Below are 15,684 nucleotides of genomic sequence, written 5' to 3'. Positions count from 1 at the left end.
TGGGGGCGTTGCATGAGCAGCTGCGGATAAACCGCACGGCTCGGCTCCGTGTTTGGCAAATGACAGGCGCCTGGTAAACACTCGCTGTCACCATTAGGAGGTCTGAACTCCAGATCTGGGACATTGTTTTTTCTTCTTCCTTCTGGCAGCTTCTTGGCATCTACATAGATAGGCCTGTGGAGCTGTTTTGGAGCCTGAAGGAAAAAATAGACCCTCCACCTTTCCCAGAATCCTCCACTTATTATTTCCTTTCCAGCCCCGGGAGCAGGCACGGATGGGGGAGGCAGGAAATGGCCACCTCCAGGCCAGCTCAAGGTGGTGAAGGGGAGCAGGCTTCGGTGAGTGACCCCAAGGGGCCGGTCTTCCTGTGGGGGGGGGTCCGCTTCACACCTTGGGACACATGCTGGGCTCCACTCCGTTCCTGCTGAAAGGCCAGCTCGGGTGTTTAATGTGAATTTTAACGTTCTAGGTAGTCCGCCTTCTTGGCTCAGAGAAGATGTTTGGGAAGACTTCTTTATGTTTTAAATCAATCAATGAGACTCTCACAGGCAAGGGGAGGTGGGCGTGCAGTTCTGAGGATGCCCTGCGTGGGCAAGCTTGTGCTCAGGCCTATTTTTGGTGGGGCTGGCTCAGCACTGAAGCCCACAGGATGCATCTCCTGGTGCCAGGGGGGCTGGCGCAGCCACGGCGGGCTGGTGGGGTGGCACTAGGGGTGTCTCCTGGACACACGCTCCTAGGCAATACTCCACGGGCTATATAGCCTCTGGGGTCCCCACCTGGCCAGCATGAACGCCTGTGTTGTGAGTACCACGCACACACACCAAGGTGAACAAGCCACCTTCTCCCTGCTCTCAGGAAGCTCCAAGTTTCGAGGGGGTGGCAGGTGACAGAGCGGACAGCTCTAACATGGGGTGGTGTGTGCTATTATGGGAGGGAACGCAGGGGCCTCGGGAGTCTCAAGGACGCGCATTAACCCTCAAAGGCCAGACAGAGACTAGGCAGGATGGGGAGCCGAGCCCCGAAGGAGGAAGAGCGCGGGCTTCCTGAACAGACAGGGCTAAGAGAAAATGTTTGCAATCTTAACCTGGCTGCTGGTTACAGAAGTATCCCCTTACGTAAACCCCGAATTACGGACAGTCAAGTGAAGAGTTCTCCAGGCAGAGGGAGTGGCTTGCACAAAGGCCCAGAAGTGAGAAAAATAGATGCGCAGGCTGTTCCTACCCTTCTGCGTTCCTAGAAATTGGAGAGGCAACTCCGATTGCAGTGAAGGCACGGCGCTGGCAGGAAATGGACTTGGGGATCCTCTGATCCCCTACTCCCCCACTTAGTGACCTGTGGGGCTGCAAGTTGCTTTACCCCTCCAAGCCTCAGTTTCCTTATCTGTAAAATGGCCATATTGCCACCCTCCACGGAGGATTTTTATGAAGATTCCACCAGAGTGCATGCCAAGTGTTCGGCACAGAGCCTGGTGCTCAAGGAATGACGTCCATCACCACCATCCTGCTCATCATTTCCAGAGGGAGCCCTCAGGAAGGGACTAGGCTGACTCTTCAAATTAGGGGCCATCTTGGTCCACAAAGAGGCAGGGGGAACCCAGCAACACAGCATGTTCCTTGGCTGAGTGCGCCTTAGGCTGAATGTTTCCCAAGGATTCTTGCAGGAGCAGGATCCTCGGAGTGGACGTTCCCATGCCAAGCCAAGAACCTCACATATGTGTACGTACATCGTCTTACTCAAGCCATATAACCACCCGAGGATCCAGATGGGGACACTGGCTCTCAGAAGTAAAATGACTTGTTTAAGGTCATGCAGCTAGGAAGAAGTGGGCCAAGCTTTAACTCTTCGCTGTGGTTCAGAGTGATGGAGACATACAAATGGGTTTAAAAACATGGCCAGTACTACTAAACACTTGCCCAAAGCCACCTACCTAGCAAGATCCTTTAAATCAGGCTCCCCACACCAGCTGAGCCCTGACTCTAGCTGCATCATCATCCCATACTATTCTCATTTATTGTCCTCCAAGTCTTCCCACCACAGGGCCTTTGCATTTACTATTCCGTCTGCCCCAAACTGCACTTTCCGCTGATCTTTGTGGAGCTGGTTCCTTCTTATTGGAGCTTCTGTTCCATTTTCGCCTCCTCAGAGAAGCTCTCCCAGTCCTCCCTAAAGAAATGTTTCCCTGCCCTTCCCCTGACTCTCACACCACTGTGTGTCTCCCCTCAGGAACATCAGCCTCTTAGGGTCACCTCTAAATCCCCAAGTCCTCGGTCCATCAATACTTGCCGAATGGGTTAAAATGCCCAGACTGTGCCAGCCCCTTTCAGAGGACAAGGGGGAACTTGCCTCCTATTTAAAGTTCCAAGAACTGAAGGCGTTCATTCTCCCCTCTGGTCCAACCTCACAGCCCCTTTCCTGATGCGCCCCCGGCCCCATCTCCCTCCCCCCTTTGGGGTATGAAACTGGAATCCCAGGCAGCTAGAAGGGAAGCCCCATCAGCCACTTGTAGGAAGGCTACAGGGGGAACACTCAGCATCCGTCTTCCCCACGGGAGACCGGACCCAGGAAACGGGACAGGATTCCCAGCATGCTCCGAGGTCCCAGCACCTGTCAAACTCACCACCAGACGGAATTCCCCCCAACTGCCTGCGTGGGGGGCTGCCACTCTGCTGGCAGAAATCCCAGCTACAGAGAGCCCTGACTTCCACCAGTGCAGACCCAAGGCAACAAGAGCTCAACTAACAGAACCAGGGGAAACCCAAGAAAGGAGGGGAACCCTACCTCCTCTCTCACGTGAGCCTTGGGGTTAAACTGGACTCAAAACTTTTATATTCACAGATGGTTCAAAACGAAACTATAAAAAAAATCTACAGTGAAACCTCAGTCCCTCTTCGTTCCTTCCACCCAATCTGCAAGTATTCACTCTTCTTACTTCCTTGTGGATCCTTCCAGGGTCCTTGATGCAAACAAAGCAATTACGAATATATGCTCTTATCACTTTTTTTTAAGTGTTCCGTATTATATACACTACAGTTTTTTTTTCCCTCCAGTCTCAGAGTTCCTGAGGGGAGACACACACAATTCTGTGATTGCACATGGTAAAACATAACACATGTGTATGTGATGCACGAGTGTATACACACACCCACACACCAGGTATTGAGGTGCTTTCTGTAATTTTCACCCAATTCTCCTGGACAGAAGTGTTTAGATTAGGAGTCAGCAGGGGTCGCCTTTCAGCCTTGGCACAAGTGGTTGGGTCATTCCCCACCCCCACCCAGGTGATCAATTATGGACCTGGCTGGCTGCCCTAAACTCAAAGCAGGTGCCAGGAGCCAGCCAGGTCCTTCCTTGAAATAACATCTGCACTCCCGTTTCTTAATCATCTAGCAGGTACTAGGAGAACTTCCCTTCTAGAGAGAAGGAAACCGAGCGATGAAGTGACTAGCCCAAGGTCACACAGCCAGGAAGTGGTGTTGGCAGGATTCACATCCGCCTGTCCAGTTTCCCCCTCACCTGGTCTCCCTCCGTCTTTGGTCCACACACCCCTCCACAGCCCGTAACAGAACCCGGCACCCCGAGGTCAGAGCCCAGGGTCAAGTTCCCAGCCCAGGGTCAGAGGCCAGGGTCAAGCTCCCAGCCCGGCTGGACTGGGGAGGACAAACGCTACCACCGTCACTTCCCTGCGTCCAGGTCGGCCCCGCGGCGCGGCCGTTCCGTGCGCCCAGCCTCGGGCGGATGCGGGTCCCAGGAGTCCGGGCGAGCTCGAGGAAGGTCGTCGGGCTCCGGCCAAGTGCTCCGCGGGCGCCACCCGCTACCCGGGGAAGTGGACCCGATGAACCCACTTTACAGATGGGAGGACGAAGAGAGGCGCAGGGGGACGGGCTCGGCCGCCCGAGGTCACACGGCCGGGGAATGCCCGAGCCCGGCTGCCACCCAGGTCCCGCCGACTTCAAAACTTTCCGGCCCCTGCGCCTCGCCAACCCGAACGACTTTCAGGTGCGGAGCGCGCACACCGGCTGGGCGGCCCGGGCTCTCGCCCTCCGAGCCGGGACGCCAGCCCTGCCCTGGGGGAGCCGGGCCCTGCTTCCCTCCCGGGTCCGCAGTCCCCAGGCCCGGGGGTTCCCTGCCAACTCCGCGGGCGCCGAGGCTGAGCGGCCGCGGCACTTACTCAGCATCGCCGCGGAGCTCCTCGCCGCAGCCGGCAAAGTGGCCGGCGGGAACCCATTTGCAGGAGGGGGAGACTGAGGCGCAGAGAGGGCCAGCTACTAGCCCAAGGTCACACAGCGCGGCGGCGCGGAGCCCGGCGGGCGGCCGTGGGCTGGGAGCCCCGAGCCAGCCGGCCGGCGGTCCCGCCGTGTCCCCGCGGGATACTCACAGCCGGTCTTGCCCACGAGCTCCCGCACCTCCTCGGACGCCGAGTGGGCAGCGCCCATGGTGCCTGCGGCGGGGGCCCCGGGGCGCGCGTCCCTCGCAGGCCCCGGGCTGGCGTCGGCTGCGCAGCGGCCGGTCCGGCCTCGGGTCCAGCGCGGGTCGGGACGCCGGGGACGGGTCTGAGCCGCGGGTTCCGCGTGGGGCGCGAGCGCGGCCTCTTATAGCGGCGGAGGGCGGCGCGCCGCGGTCCTAGCGCGCGCCGGCTTCGCGCACTGCGGGGATGGGGGAGCGCTCGGCCCCGGGCCAGAAACGGCGGGGAGGCGTGGAAGGGAGTGCGGGACCTAGACGCCCACCACCAAGGTTCCCCTCCGCCGTCCCCCCCGTGCAGCGGCCGTGCTCCTCGCGCCTCCCCGCCTCCGCACCCCTGCCGGCTTTGGAAAGAGTCAGGTGTGAACAGAGTTGGGGTGTGGGTGGGCGGACCCCGGGGAGGTTCCATATCCACCCCCACCCCGGTTCCATCACACATCCTCCCAGATCTCAGAAGGGAAACTCACCTGGGACAGTGAAGAAATATAGCCAGCAATAATGAGCTCTCTGGTGAACAGCAATAAAGGTAATATAATAATAGTAATCCACCTTAAATGCGCACAAGGTGCTTCGCTTGGCTCATTCCAGGAAAGCCCCTCGGCCCCTCCCAGCACCTTGATGAAGTGGACACACCACGTGCCAGAGCGGCCCATCCTAGTGGCACAGCCCAGGAGCTTGGGGTGCGGGAAGTTTTCCGAACTTGAGGAGCAGGCAGCTTCCTGGCCCTGGCCCCCCATCCCCATTCTGGCTCAGGCAGGGCCCAGGAGGCTGCCTTTCAAACCGCCCAGAGAATGTAATGCAGATAGTTCCCCAAGCCTCCTGGGAGAAGTTTTGCCTTAAGTTGGCTTAAGGAATTGGATTCTGTGGTCAGGCTGGATGACCCTGGCCCGTCCTGCCACCTGTTTGACCATGATTCCTTCTACTTAAAATGAGGACAATAATAGTTAATGAGCCGTCCATCAGAAGGGCCTGCCATGGGACACCGCGCAAAGCAGTTGCTTTGGAATCCTGTCCATTTTACAAGGGAGGAACTGATTCTCAGAAAGGTCACACAGCCAGGGCAGAAATTCAAAGTCAACATCTTCTGGTTCTCAAGGCCAGACCACTGCGCTCCACAGTGCCTTGTGATGCGGCCATACATGTTTGGCCTGTATTCAGTGTAATGTCCTGGGTGCCAGGCTCTGTGACAGGGCTGGGGGCGGGGTGGACATGGGTCCTTTGGTGTTCACAAAGACCTGGGTGGGCCCACGTACATGAGTTTCACAGGGCACGGGGGACGGGGGGCTGAGAACCGCCTGCCCATCCCTATAGCCGCCACAGCCCCGGGGGGGGGGGGGGGGAATCCTGAACCCAGCCAGAGCTGCAGAATGAGCCCCCCCTCCTGGTGGAAAGTCCAGCTGCCCATTACACTCTGTTGGCTTTGAAAGAGTGGGAGCAGCACCTGGAATCTGCATGTCTTTTTTTTTAAGATTTTATTTATTTATTTGTCAGAAAGAGAGAGCACAAGCAGGGGGAGTAGGGGGAGAGGGAGATGCAGGCTCCCTGCTGAGCAAGGAGCCCAGATGTGGGGCTTGGATCCCAGGACGCTGGGGTCATGACCTGAGCGAAAGGCAGATGCTTAACTGACTGAGCCACCCAGGCGTCCCTGGAATCTGCATTTCAAAAGCCTCCTTGGGCAGGGCTGAGGTAGCCAAGCTGGGGAAGTGTGGGCTGTGGGGCATCAGCTGGTCTGAGTTAACTGGACCCAGAGCTTGCATTTCAAGGCAGAAGGAATAGAGACACCCAGATTGACCTCAGGGTCAGGAAAGGGGTTTGGGCCCCTTGGGAATGACCCACCACTGCTGGACACAATTTTATTCTGATGTAAAACACCAGTTCCTGGAATTTTATCATATTAAATTATCCAAGGATTAAATGATGGGGCTTGCTGCCGAAGAGATTGAAAATAGCATGTTCGGGATGGCACCCCCTCCCCCTTAGCCTAGCTGCTCCCAGAGCTAGAGACAGTGCAGGTGGGTAGGGAAGAAAGCCCTGGGGCTGTGCTCTGGGGCCGTGGGGGGGGGGGTGCACATGGCTCTGCTCTGCTGCTCGGTGATCACGAAGAGGCCCCCAGTGGGTGGGGTGAAGGGAGCCTGTTTTCACTCTGTGACCTGTCTACACGAGCACCTTCATCTCAAGCCCCACTGACCACTGACAGCTCCTAGAGGAGTCCTGGCCCCTGCCCCTTTGCCTGGAACTCTCTTCCCCTCCCTCTTCCTATGGCTGGGTCTTCCTCTTCAGATCACTTCCTCTGAGAGGCCTCCGCAGGGCCTCCCTCCACCCTCCTGGGTCTGCTGCCAAACAAGCCACCTTCACCAGCCTGCAGGGAGCTGGAAGAGGGGAAGGCTGAGGTGTGGTCATCAAGGGGAATTGATTTCTGATGGCAAGCCTTGGAGAAATAATCAGGAGCTCCTGGTAGCACCGGGAAGGTGGAGAGGCCGAGGCACAAGGGGGATTCGCTCCTTCATTCATTCATTGCACATTTACTGAGGCCCTGCTGTGTTCAGGCACCTGGCTGGGTCCTAGGGCCACAACCAGGAATCATCAGGAGCCATACTTTGGCTCCTAAGAAGCTCCTGGAGGAATGGGCAGACAGACACACAGGAGGTGACAATGCAGAGGGGTCAAACAAGGGCTAACTTGGGCCCAGAAAGATCTGGAATGTTCGAGCCAGAATGGTGCCTGAAAAGACTCTGTTATCCCTTAAACCGAGCTTCAGGGAGTCCATGACTACCTCCCTGACTGCAGACCCAAATGGACAGGCCAGACGTACACACTGGGCGGACGGCTGTATCCGTGAGGTTTGGGGGCCCTGGACTCTTGCCCCCCTGCTCTGGTCGTGATGCACATACGCAGCAGGGGCTCCCCCCCCCCCGCACAAAGCCTGCTGCTGCCTGTTCCAGGACGTTACGGCTTTAATTCAATCCCAGTGACCGATCTGTCAGCATCAGAGCAGGAAAGAGGTCTGGAGCTTTGCGTGGGGTCTGGCTGGGCTGATTGCATCTGCTGTCTGGGGTCCTGTAAGAGGGGCGCCCTGTGTGGGGATCTTCAGGTTCCCCCCACACAGCGTGACCTTCTGAGGGCTGGAAAACACTTCAGTCACCAGGCAATTGCCTCTCTTCTCCCAGAGGAGCTGATTAAAACCGGTGGCCGAGATTAGAATGGCTGGTACCTGGGAGTCCGCAAAGGGCAGCGGCATCCAGAGCCTTCGAGGATGGTCTTCCCGCGGCTCTCCTGCATTCCTTTTAGGGAGGCTCCCAAATCATATGTGGGCAAGTGCCGTCCTCTCCCTGGGCCTCAGTTTACCCATCAGTAAAACGGCAATAATATTGGTGCCTTCCTCGGGGTAGCTGTGAGGATTAAATGTGGATATTCGTAAAGTGCTTAAAACAGTGCCTAACAGAGGAAGTACCATCTAGTCCAGCGGTGTGTAGGTAAAGCAGGGGGAAGCCTTACTTTGGAGCATTTGCCTATTTCCAGGGTGTAAATATTCCCCCCATGTCAATTTCAAGCTACCAATAATTTGACAAGGGGCTTGCAAAGTTCCTGAATGTCTGACAATGCGATCTTGCAACCCAGTCGGAGCCAAATGTCACACCATTACACAGTAGACTTATTATTCATATGTTCATTCACTCACTATTTTTTTTAAACTTTTTAAAAACATTTTATTTATTTATTTGACAGAGAGACACAGCGAGAGAGGGAACACAAGCAGGGGGAGTGGGAGAGGGAGAAGCAGGCTTCACTATTTTTTTTTTTTAAAGATTTATTTATTTATTTGAGAGAGTGAGAATGAGTGAGAGAGAGAGAGTACATGAGAGGGGGGAGGGTTAGAGGGAGAAGCAGGCTCCTCGCCGAGCAGGGAGCCCGATGCGGGACTCGATCCAGGGACTCCAGGATCATGACCTGAGCCGAAGGCAGTTGCTTAACGAACTGAGCCACCCAGGCGCCCCTTCACTCTTTTTTTTAAAGTTTATTTATTTAGTGATCTCTATGCCCAGAGTGGGACTTGAACCCATGACCCTGAGATTGAGAGTCACACACTCTTCTGACTGAGCCAGCCAGGCGCCCCCATTCACTCACCATTGAGTGCCAGGAATTTAAATACTACAGGAAAGGAGCCAGTCCCTGACCTCAGGGGATCCCAGAGTCAGGAAGGAAAGATATAAACAGACCATCACAGCACACTAATAGGATACTGGCTGCTGTGGGAGTCTGGAGGAGAGGCACCCAACACATGTCCATTTTATTGATGGGAACACTGAGGTATTCACAAAATTTGTGGTAAACCAGAATCAGAGTACAGATAATGAAGTTGGATAAATGGCAGTTCCTATAATACATGTCTCGATTCCCTATCCCTCTAATCACTTAGGGTTACTCCCAAGGCTCGGCCATGTTCTGGGAGCAACAAGACTCTTCCCTTAATCTTCAGGCTCCTGATTCTAAGGAAATGTACAGGGAATGCAAGTGACCCCTTGCTTAGCCTCTGACTTAGGGAAGACTACACCTAAACCGTCTCAAACAAATAAGGATTAGTGATGCTCCCATAAAATCTGTCCAGGGTTGGAAACCCTGCAGATGCCTCACGCCCACAGCTCTGTCTGGGCTCTGACATGGGCAGTTTTTCTCTTAAGCTCATTAAGGCTCCTTATGTTGGTCTCGTGAATGGAATCAGAGAAGAATCATCTCCCATCTGCCTCTTGAATTCAAGCTGTCCTTTTGGTTATCTTGTAAACAATCCTTTCTTGCCTGAGGCACCCTGATCTTTTAGGCGAACCCTGGGTGACAATGTTCTAGCATAGACTCGACTCTGCTTTGGATCCCCTGCAAGGGCTCAGCCATTCCTGGTTGTGTAACCCAGGGGTTGCTTGCTTTGCCCTGTGAACCTTGATGCTCCCCAGCCCCATCTTGCTAGAGAGGATTCAGCAAGGGTGAAAGGGCCGGCCCCCCAACTGTCCACTCCCTTTCTCGGGGGACGAGATCCAGGACTTTACAGCCAGCCTGACTCTCCTCTCTCCATTGCTCTCCTCCCCCACGATACCTCGTGAGACAAATCGTCGGAACTTGCACTCGAATTTCCGCCTTATGCCCCCTTATTTAATCATTTTCTGGGTGACCAAGTTCCCCGAAATCCTCAGCTCCCAGTGAAGCACCCCCGCCCCTCCTGGGCTGTACTCAAGCCGCTGCCCCAGGCTCTCCATCCTAATGGGGGACCGGAGCCCGCCCCCCAGACCGAGGAGGGTCGCAGCTCCAGGGCGAGTGGGAGGGCTGGCCGCCTAGAAATGGAGACGGGGGCTCTTTGGGGAGGGCGGCTTGAGCATGTTTTTCTCTTGTTTATATAATTATAAATAGTGACCGATTACTGGAATTTGCAGGGGGCAGATGGAAGCTTGTCCCTGCATGGGCTTCAAACTCGACGCTGTTGTCCGAGAAACAAGCTCACCAGACAAACAGAAAGATGTGGCAGGGGCCCCAGATCTATTTTAACTTCACCACAGCTGCACGCGGGGCAGCAGGGCAGGCTTTGCAGAGGGCTGGGGGCTGGGGGAGGACGGAGATGGCCCCAGACTATGGCTGGTGGCCCCCATGTGATCACGAGGGTCTTTGTATGTGAAAGAGGAAGGCGGGGCGGGGAGTCAGAGTCAAGAGTGATGTGATGTGGAAAAGACTCCACTGGGCATTGCTAGCTTGGAATTCAAGGAAGGGTCCCCGAGCCGAGGCGCGCAGGTAACTGGGAAAACTGGAAAATGCAAGGACACAGCTTCTTCCTGAGAGCCTCCAGAAAGGAACACAGCGGGGCTGACACCTTGATTTTAGCCCAGGGAGACCCATTCCAGACTTCTGACCTCCAGAACTGTACGACGATACATTTGTGTTGTTTCCAGCCATCAAGTTTGGGGTCATTTGTTTCCAGCCGTCAAGTTTGGGGTCATTTGTTACAGGAGCCGTAGGAAATTAATGGACAGTGGGTTTGCACCAGCAAGACCCCCGTGCCACGGAAACCAGCGTTGACCAAACTGTCTTCCCGGAGGGATGGTTCTTTAAATTCTGTGTGCAGGCAAATCACCGGGTGTTCTTATTTAAGCTCAGATTCCTGGACCTCCCCCCACAGGTTCAGACTCAAGAGCCCAGGAATGCATTTGAAATGGGAATGCCAGGTGATTCCGAGGGAGATGTTTTATTTTTGGTAATGGCTATATGGAGATGTAATTCTCATAGTAAGCAACTCCCCATCTCGAGTACACAACTCAGTGGTTTTCCCTATCTTCACAGAGTTGGGCAACCATTGCTATAATCCATTTTAGAACATTTGCATCATCCCCAAAAGAAACCCCACACCCTTTACCTATCACCCCACAATCACCCATCTTCTGGCCCCTGACAACCACTAATCACTTTCCTGTCTCTATGGATTTGCCTATTCTGGACATTTCATATAAGTAGAGTCTCTAATATGGGACTTTTGTGTCTGGCTTCTTTCACTTAGCATGATGATTTCAAGGTTCACCTATGTTGAGGCGTGGGTCAGTCCTGCATTCCTTTTAATTGCCAGATGACGTAACATTGTATGGGTAGACCACATTTTACTTATTCATTCACCCATTGAGGGACATTTGAGTAACTGTGTGGCTTTCCTTAAAGTGTCTCATTTAGCCACCACAGCCAAATGATGGGGGATTTGGCCATCTAGCATTCCCACTTTGTAGATGTGGAAACCGAGGCTCCATAGGGCTCAAATCACATGCTCAAGTTCAAGTGGTTCGTAAGTGACGGAGCTCTGGTGGGTCCGACCCCCTGGCCTGTGAACCAGAGACATGTCTTGCAGGTGTCGCCACTGAAAGTTACAGAGCTGGCACAAAGGAAAAAAATGGAACATCTAGGGGCGCCTGGGTGGCTCAGTCGTTAAGCATCTGCCTTCGGCTCAGGTCATGATCCCAGGATCCGGGATCGAGCCCCACATCCGGCTCTCTGCTCTGCAGGAAGCCTGCTTCTCCCTCTCCCACTCCCCCTGCTTGTGTTCCCTCTCTCGCTGTGTCTCTCTCTGTCAAATAAATAAAATCTTAAAAAAAAAAAAAATGGAACATCTATTTCTTCCATCTGCTGAATCAGTCTGCCATAATTTCCCTCTGCTGCTGAGTAATGACCCCGGGATACCCTTTACTGAGTGCTAAGCACTTTCTGTATATTATTACCTCACTGAATCCTCGGACAACACTGTGGGATGTGCATTCTGCATTCCTCTCCTTTCCCATTAGACGCACAAGGAACTACGGGCTCGGAGAGTCCAAGCTATTGGCCGCCACACGGCTGGTTCTTACACGGTTGTGTGCCTCAGGATTCCTCGTGGAAAGGGCCTGGCCTGGGAATCTGCATTTTAACAAGGGCTCCAGTTGTTTCTGAGGCAGATCGTCTGAGGACCACACATGAAGAAGTCCTGTACCACCAGACCGTGAGGAAAACTAGCTTCTGGCACATTCTCTGCTTTTGCTAACTGTCCCCTTGGCTGCCTGGCCTTCAGGCAGGTCCCCACCTCCGCTGTGTTGGGAGGTGACAGGGCAGGGACCGGATGTGGAGCCAGCCACCTGGGGGACCACGAGCTGGCCGGGCGGGCAGGACCACTGGCCAGGAAAGGACCCTGCCACCTGCTTCCCCAGCCAGGGGGTGTGGGTGGGGAGAAGATACAGCCGTCTCCTCCCCCCTTCCCTCCCCCCTTCCCTCTGGGACAGCTGCATGTTCAAGCAAGACCCCAGCTGAGTGCCTGGAAGGCAGGATGATAAATACACGTTGGGGTTCCAAGTTGGCACAGTCAGTAATTTGGGGCTTACTCGGGAGAGGACGCGGCACGCACCTCCCATTTGGGCAGCAGGCGGCGGAGGGCACAGGCAGGCTGGGAGGCTCGGGTAGGAGGTGCGCCCAGGGCCTCATGGCTGCCACGCTGACTCAGCAGAGCTCGGGGCCTGCTCCTGTTGACTGGGCGCCCTTCCCAGATGTCCACTCTGGGCTGTCTCTTAAACCTCTCCTGGGGCCGGCTGCGGAGAGCACAGATAGGAACCAGATCCAGCTCTCCCGCTTCAGGAACAAAAAGGATAAGCGTGTGATGGGAAGGCGGGAGGCCCTTTATGCCGGGGGGTGGGGGGGGCCTTCCCCCTGTGCCAGAGACTCCAGGGCGAGGGTGGGTGGGGAGACAGGTGCTCTGGGGGCTTCCCAGTCCCTGACTGTGTGTGGAGGCAGGTGCAAATCCTGGGCAGGGTTCAAAGTTTTGACCTGGCAGAGGGGCCTGCTGGGAGAAACCCTGAAAGCAAGCTCCCTCGCCCTCCCTACATCACCTTGGAAGGGAGCCAAGTTGGAAGGCTCAAGGCAGAACTGAAGAGCTCCCTGCAACTGGCTAGCTCCACTCTCTCATTTTCACCAGGGAGGAAGCTCAGAGAGGTCAAGGTCACGCCTCAAGGATGACCCTGGCTGGGCCTAGAAGAGGCCCTGAGACTCAGAACAGGGTGGGGGGAGGGCTGGTCTTGGGCCATTTATGTCAGGGTCTCCTGTATTCTTGAATAGAGACGCAGGCTCCTGGGACCTACTGGCTGATTTTTTTTTTTTTCCAATTTTTTTAAATCAAAATTTATTCAGATATATATTAAATTACTTGTACAGACTTCTAATACATGCTCGTGGGTATCAAAATGGCATACAAAAATGCTCGTGCCATAGAAAAATGTTATTTTAAATGTTTGTATCCATGCCAAATTTCAATAGTTGTTAAAGTAATTGTGGATCTTTAATTTAAATCAAAATACAATACTTAATATTATCTAATTCTAGAGGGTCTGATGATGTGAGAACAATATATTTGTAAGAATTATAGGAAACGACACTTTACTGGAGAAATACTATCTGAAAAGTATAATGCTAAATCTACTTGAATAAAAGCAATTGTATATCAATTAAATAGCAGTATCTAAACCAAAACGAGATAAGTGAAAACTACTTCAAAGACAGAAAACACATGCAGATGTTATGCCGTGGTTGTGGGAGTTCAGGACCGGGTTGCGGTGAGCTCAGTCAAACCTGCGGGTGTCCCTGGATGCGTGGGCCCTCGCAGCCTGGCTCTTCTCCTTCCTGGGGGTGCTGATGATCCAGGGGGTCCCCTGACACTTCTGGGCCTCCGCGGGCTGCCTGTGGGGGAGCAGGAGCAAAACGGCCACTTGGGAAAGGCGGGAAGTTGAAATCCGCTTTGGCCAACATTTGCCTGATGGGATCATTTTCTTTCCTTAGCTCCTTGACTTTTCGCTCGGTAAGCACAGCTGCCATCCAGCTCTCCTGGACTTTATTCGCATAGAAGAGGATGTCCTTTAGATAGTGCGAGGTGTTCTCCTCCAGTTCTCTGCGGGTGTCTTCGGCCATCTTCTTGTAGAAGTTGCGAATCTGAGTTGCGGACTCGATGTTTCCACACGTGTAGGAAAGACTCTTCTCAATGTCTGAGCACTGCGCTTCCTTCTCCAATGATTTTCTCTCAAGTTCCCTGGTGTATTCTTGATATAATTGAGGCAGAATTTGAAGCTTCCGTTTCAACTGCTGAATCTCACTTTGAAGCTGTGAATTTTCCCTCTGCAAAGAGGCTTCCTTGGCTCGAAGACCTGTTATTTGTCCCATAAGCTCTTCATTGATTCGCTTTTCTTCCCACAGTTGTCTGGCTAGTTCCTCATTTTTCTCTTCAGCACTTTGAAGGGACACATTGGAATCAGCATCGTCAGTGACACCCTTCAGGTCACCCTCTGACTGATGGATGGGGTGATTGTCATTTTCTGCTTCCCTCTTTTGCTTGACTTCCCAGTTGACGTGACCCAAGAGATCTCCAAGGAGACAAGGCCAGGGGATGGCCTTCAGAAGGTTTTCACCCAGTGGTATTAACTGGCTGACTTTATCTTTCAGAGCCCGCTGCATTCCTGCGTTCGACTGCTCTAGCCTTTCTTTCTCCTGCTCCGTTTCCTGGAGTCTCTGCTTCCATCTCGCGATTTCTTGGGCGAGCAGTTCTGGACTCTCTAGAACGTCAGTGTTTCCATTCAAATCATCCATTATTTTCTTCCAAAGTTGTTTTCCATTCTTCTCTGACGTTCTTAAGATGGGTGTATCACCAGTCACTTGGGAAAGTTTAGGAGGCTGGGTCTTCTGCGCCATTTTCAGAAAGTCAATGGTGTTCTGAAGTGACAGCCTACAGCGGTTAGTACTTACTGCTGAGAAGCATAAGGTTTGTAATGTGGGAAGACTGGCCTCCACCCCGGGCAGCCCTAGGGCATCAACAGCTGGTGTCATTGGTCCCATATTCCCACTACCTTTTCCACAGACTTTAGCGTGGGCCAAACACCTTTTGCCGAGCACCTTCACACTTCTCCAAATGGGTCGTTTCTTCGCTGTCAAAACCAGTATTACAATATATGCCAGGATCTCCCAGAGAAACTCATGGAGAACTGAAACATGTCTCCAGCTTTCAGAAATCACCAGCAGGGCACCCCACAGGGGCTCTAGGACCAACTGGAAAGTGGATCTGATGGCAGGCAGCAGGCCCTCCATGGCTGTGTAGGGCTCCACAGCTCTGCCTCCAAGGGCCAGTGTTCTATGGGTCTCAACTGAAGGCTCAGAACCCTGGGGGGGGGGGGTGCTCTGTCTCTAAGGTAAACATGTGCCTGGCAACCAGAGCAGATCAGTTGGGGTGGGGAAGGGGGTGGCCAGCCAGCTTCTAGAAGACAGTTTCCCCCTAACTTTGCCCTCAGATAGAAAGTGATCTCACTTCTACAGGCATGGGGAGAGGGGAGGTGGAAAGGACTGATTGTAGCCAGGTGCTCAGCCACTCGACGCCCACGTGGCCTGACAGGAAACCTAGGGGGTCAAAGTAGGGCCAGGCCTTGACCCTTTCTCTCAGGGCAGAGTGGTCGGGGCCCCATCCTCGAGTGAGGCGCATTTTCCTGATTTAAAGCTTCCTTCTGCTGCAGAGAAGCCTGGCACTGCCCACAAAGGTCCCAGGGATCGGTCTCCTCTGAGGCTCCCTCTTCTTTATGTGAGGCCACTCTGGGCAGGCAGGTGCCTGGGACTGAAAGGGCCTCCCCAAAGGTATTAACTAAGACACCTGGATTCCAGTCCTAGGAAGTCAGGAGAAATGAGTTGGAACTGGCAGAGTCTTATAATTTC

The 15,684-nt window shown here is 54.0% G+C and overlaps 1 protein-coding gene and 1 non-coding gene across 3 annotated transcripts in view; both read right to left on the bottom strand.

Moving 5' to 3' along the window:
* The window catches only part of TESC (tescalcin), a 46,469-nt gene extending 41,922 nt beyond the window's left edge, over window positions 1-4,547 (bottom strand). Inside the window, exon 1 of one of the 2 annotated variants that reach the window (XM_032431409.1) lies at window positions 4,376-4,547. In XM_032431409.1, the coding sequence (XP_032287300.1) occupies window positions 4,376-4,433 (58 nt within the window). In that variant the 5' untranslated portion in view covers window positions 4,434-4,547. Of the gene's footprint in view, window positions 1-4,168; window positions 4,247-4,375 lie in introns of those variants that run through there. The other variant, XM_032431411.1, reaches the window with a different exon arrangement.
* A 3,947-nt stretch (window positions 4,548-8,494) lies between these two features.
* Window positions 8,495-8,567, bottom strand: TRNAE-CUC. The gene has a single exon. It is a non-coding gene; the product is annotated as a tRNA-Glu (tRNA).
* Window positions 8,568-15,684: the final 7,117 nt, after the last annotated feature.

Source organism: Phoca vitulina, unplaced genomic scaffold (assembly GCF_004348235.1).
Source record: "Phoca vitulina isolate PV1807 unplaced genomic scaffold, GSC_HSeal_1.0 scaffold46, whole genome shotgun sequence".
Classification (NCBI taxonomy): domain Eukaryota; kingdom Metazoa; phylum Chordata; class Mammalia; order Carnivora; family Phocidae; genus Phoca; species Phoca vitulina.
The sequence above is the reverse complement of the archived record's forward strand: the minus strand, read 5'-3'. Positions and strand labels throughout refer to the sequence as shown.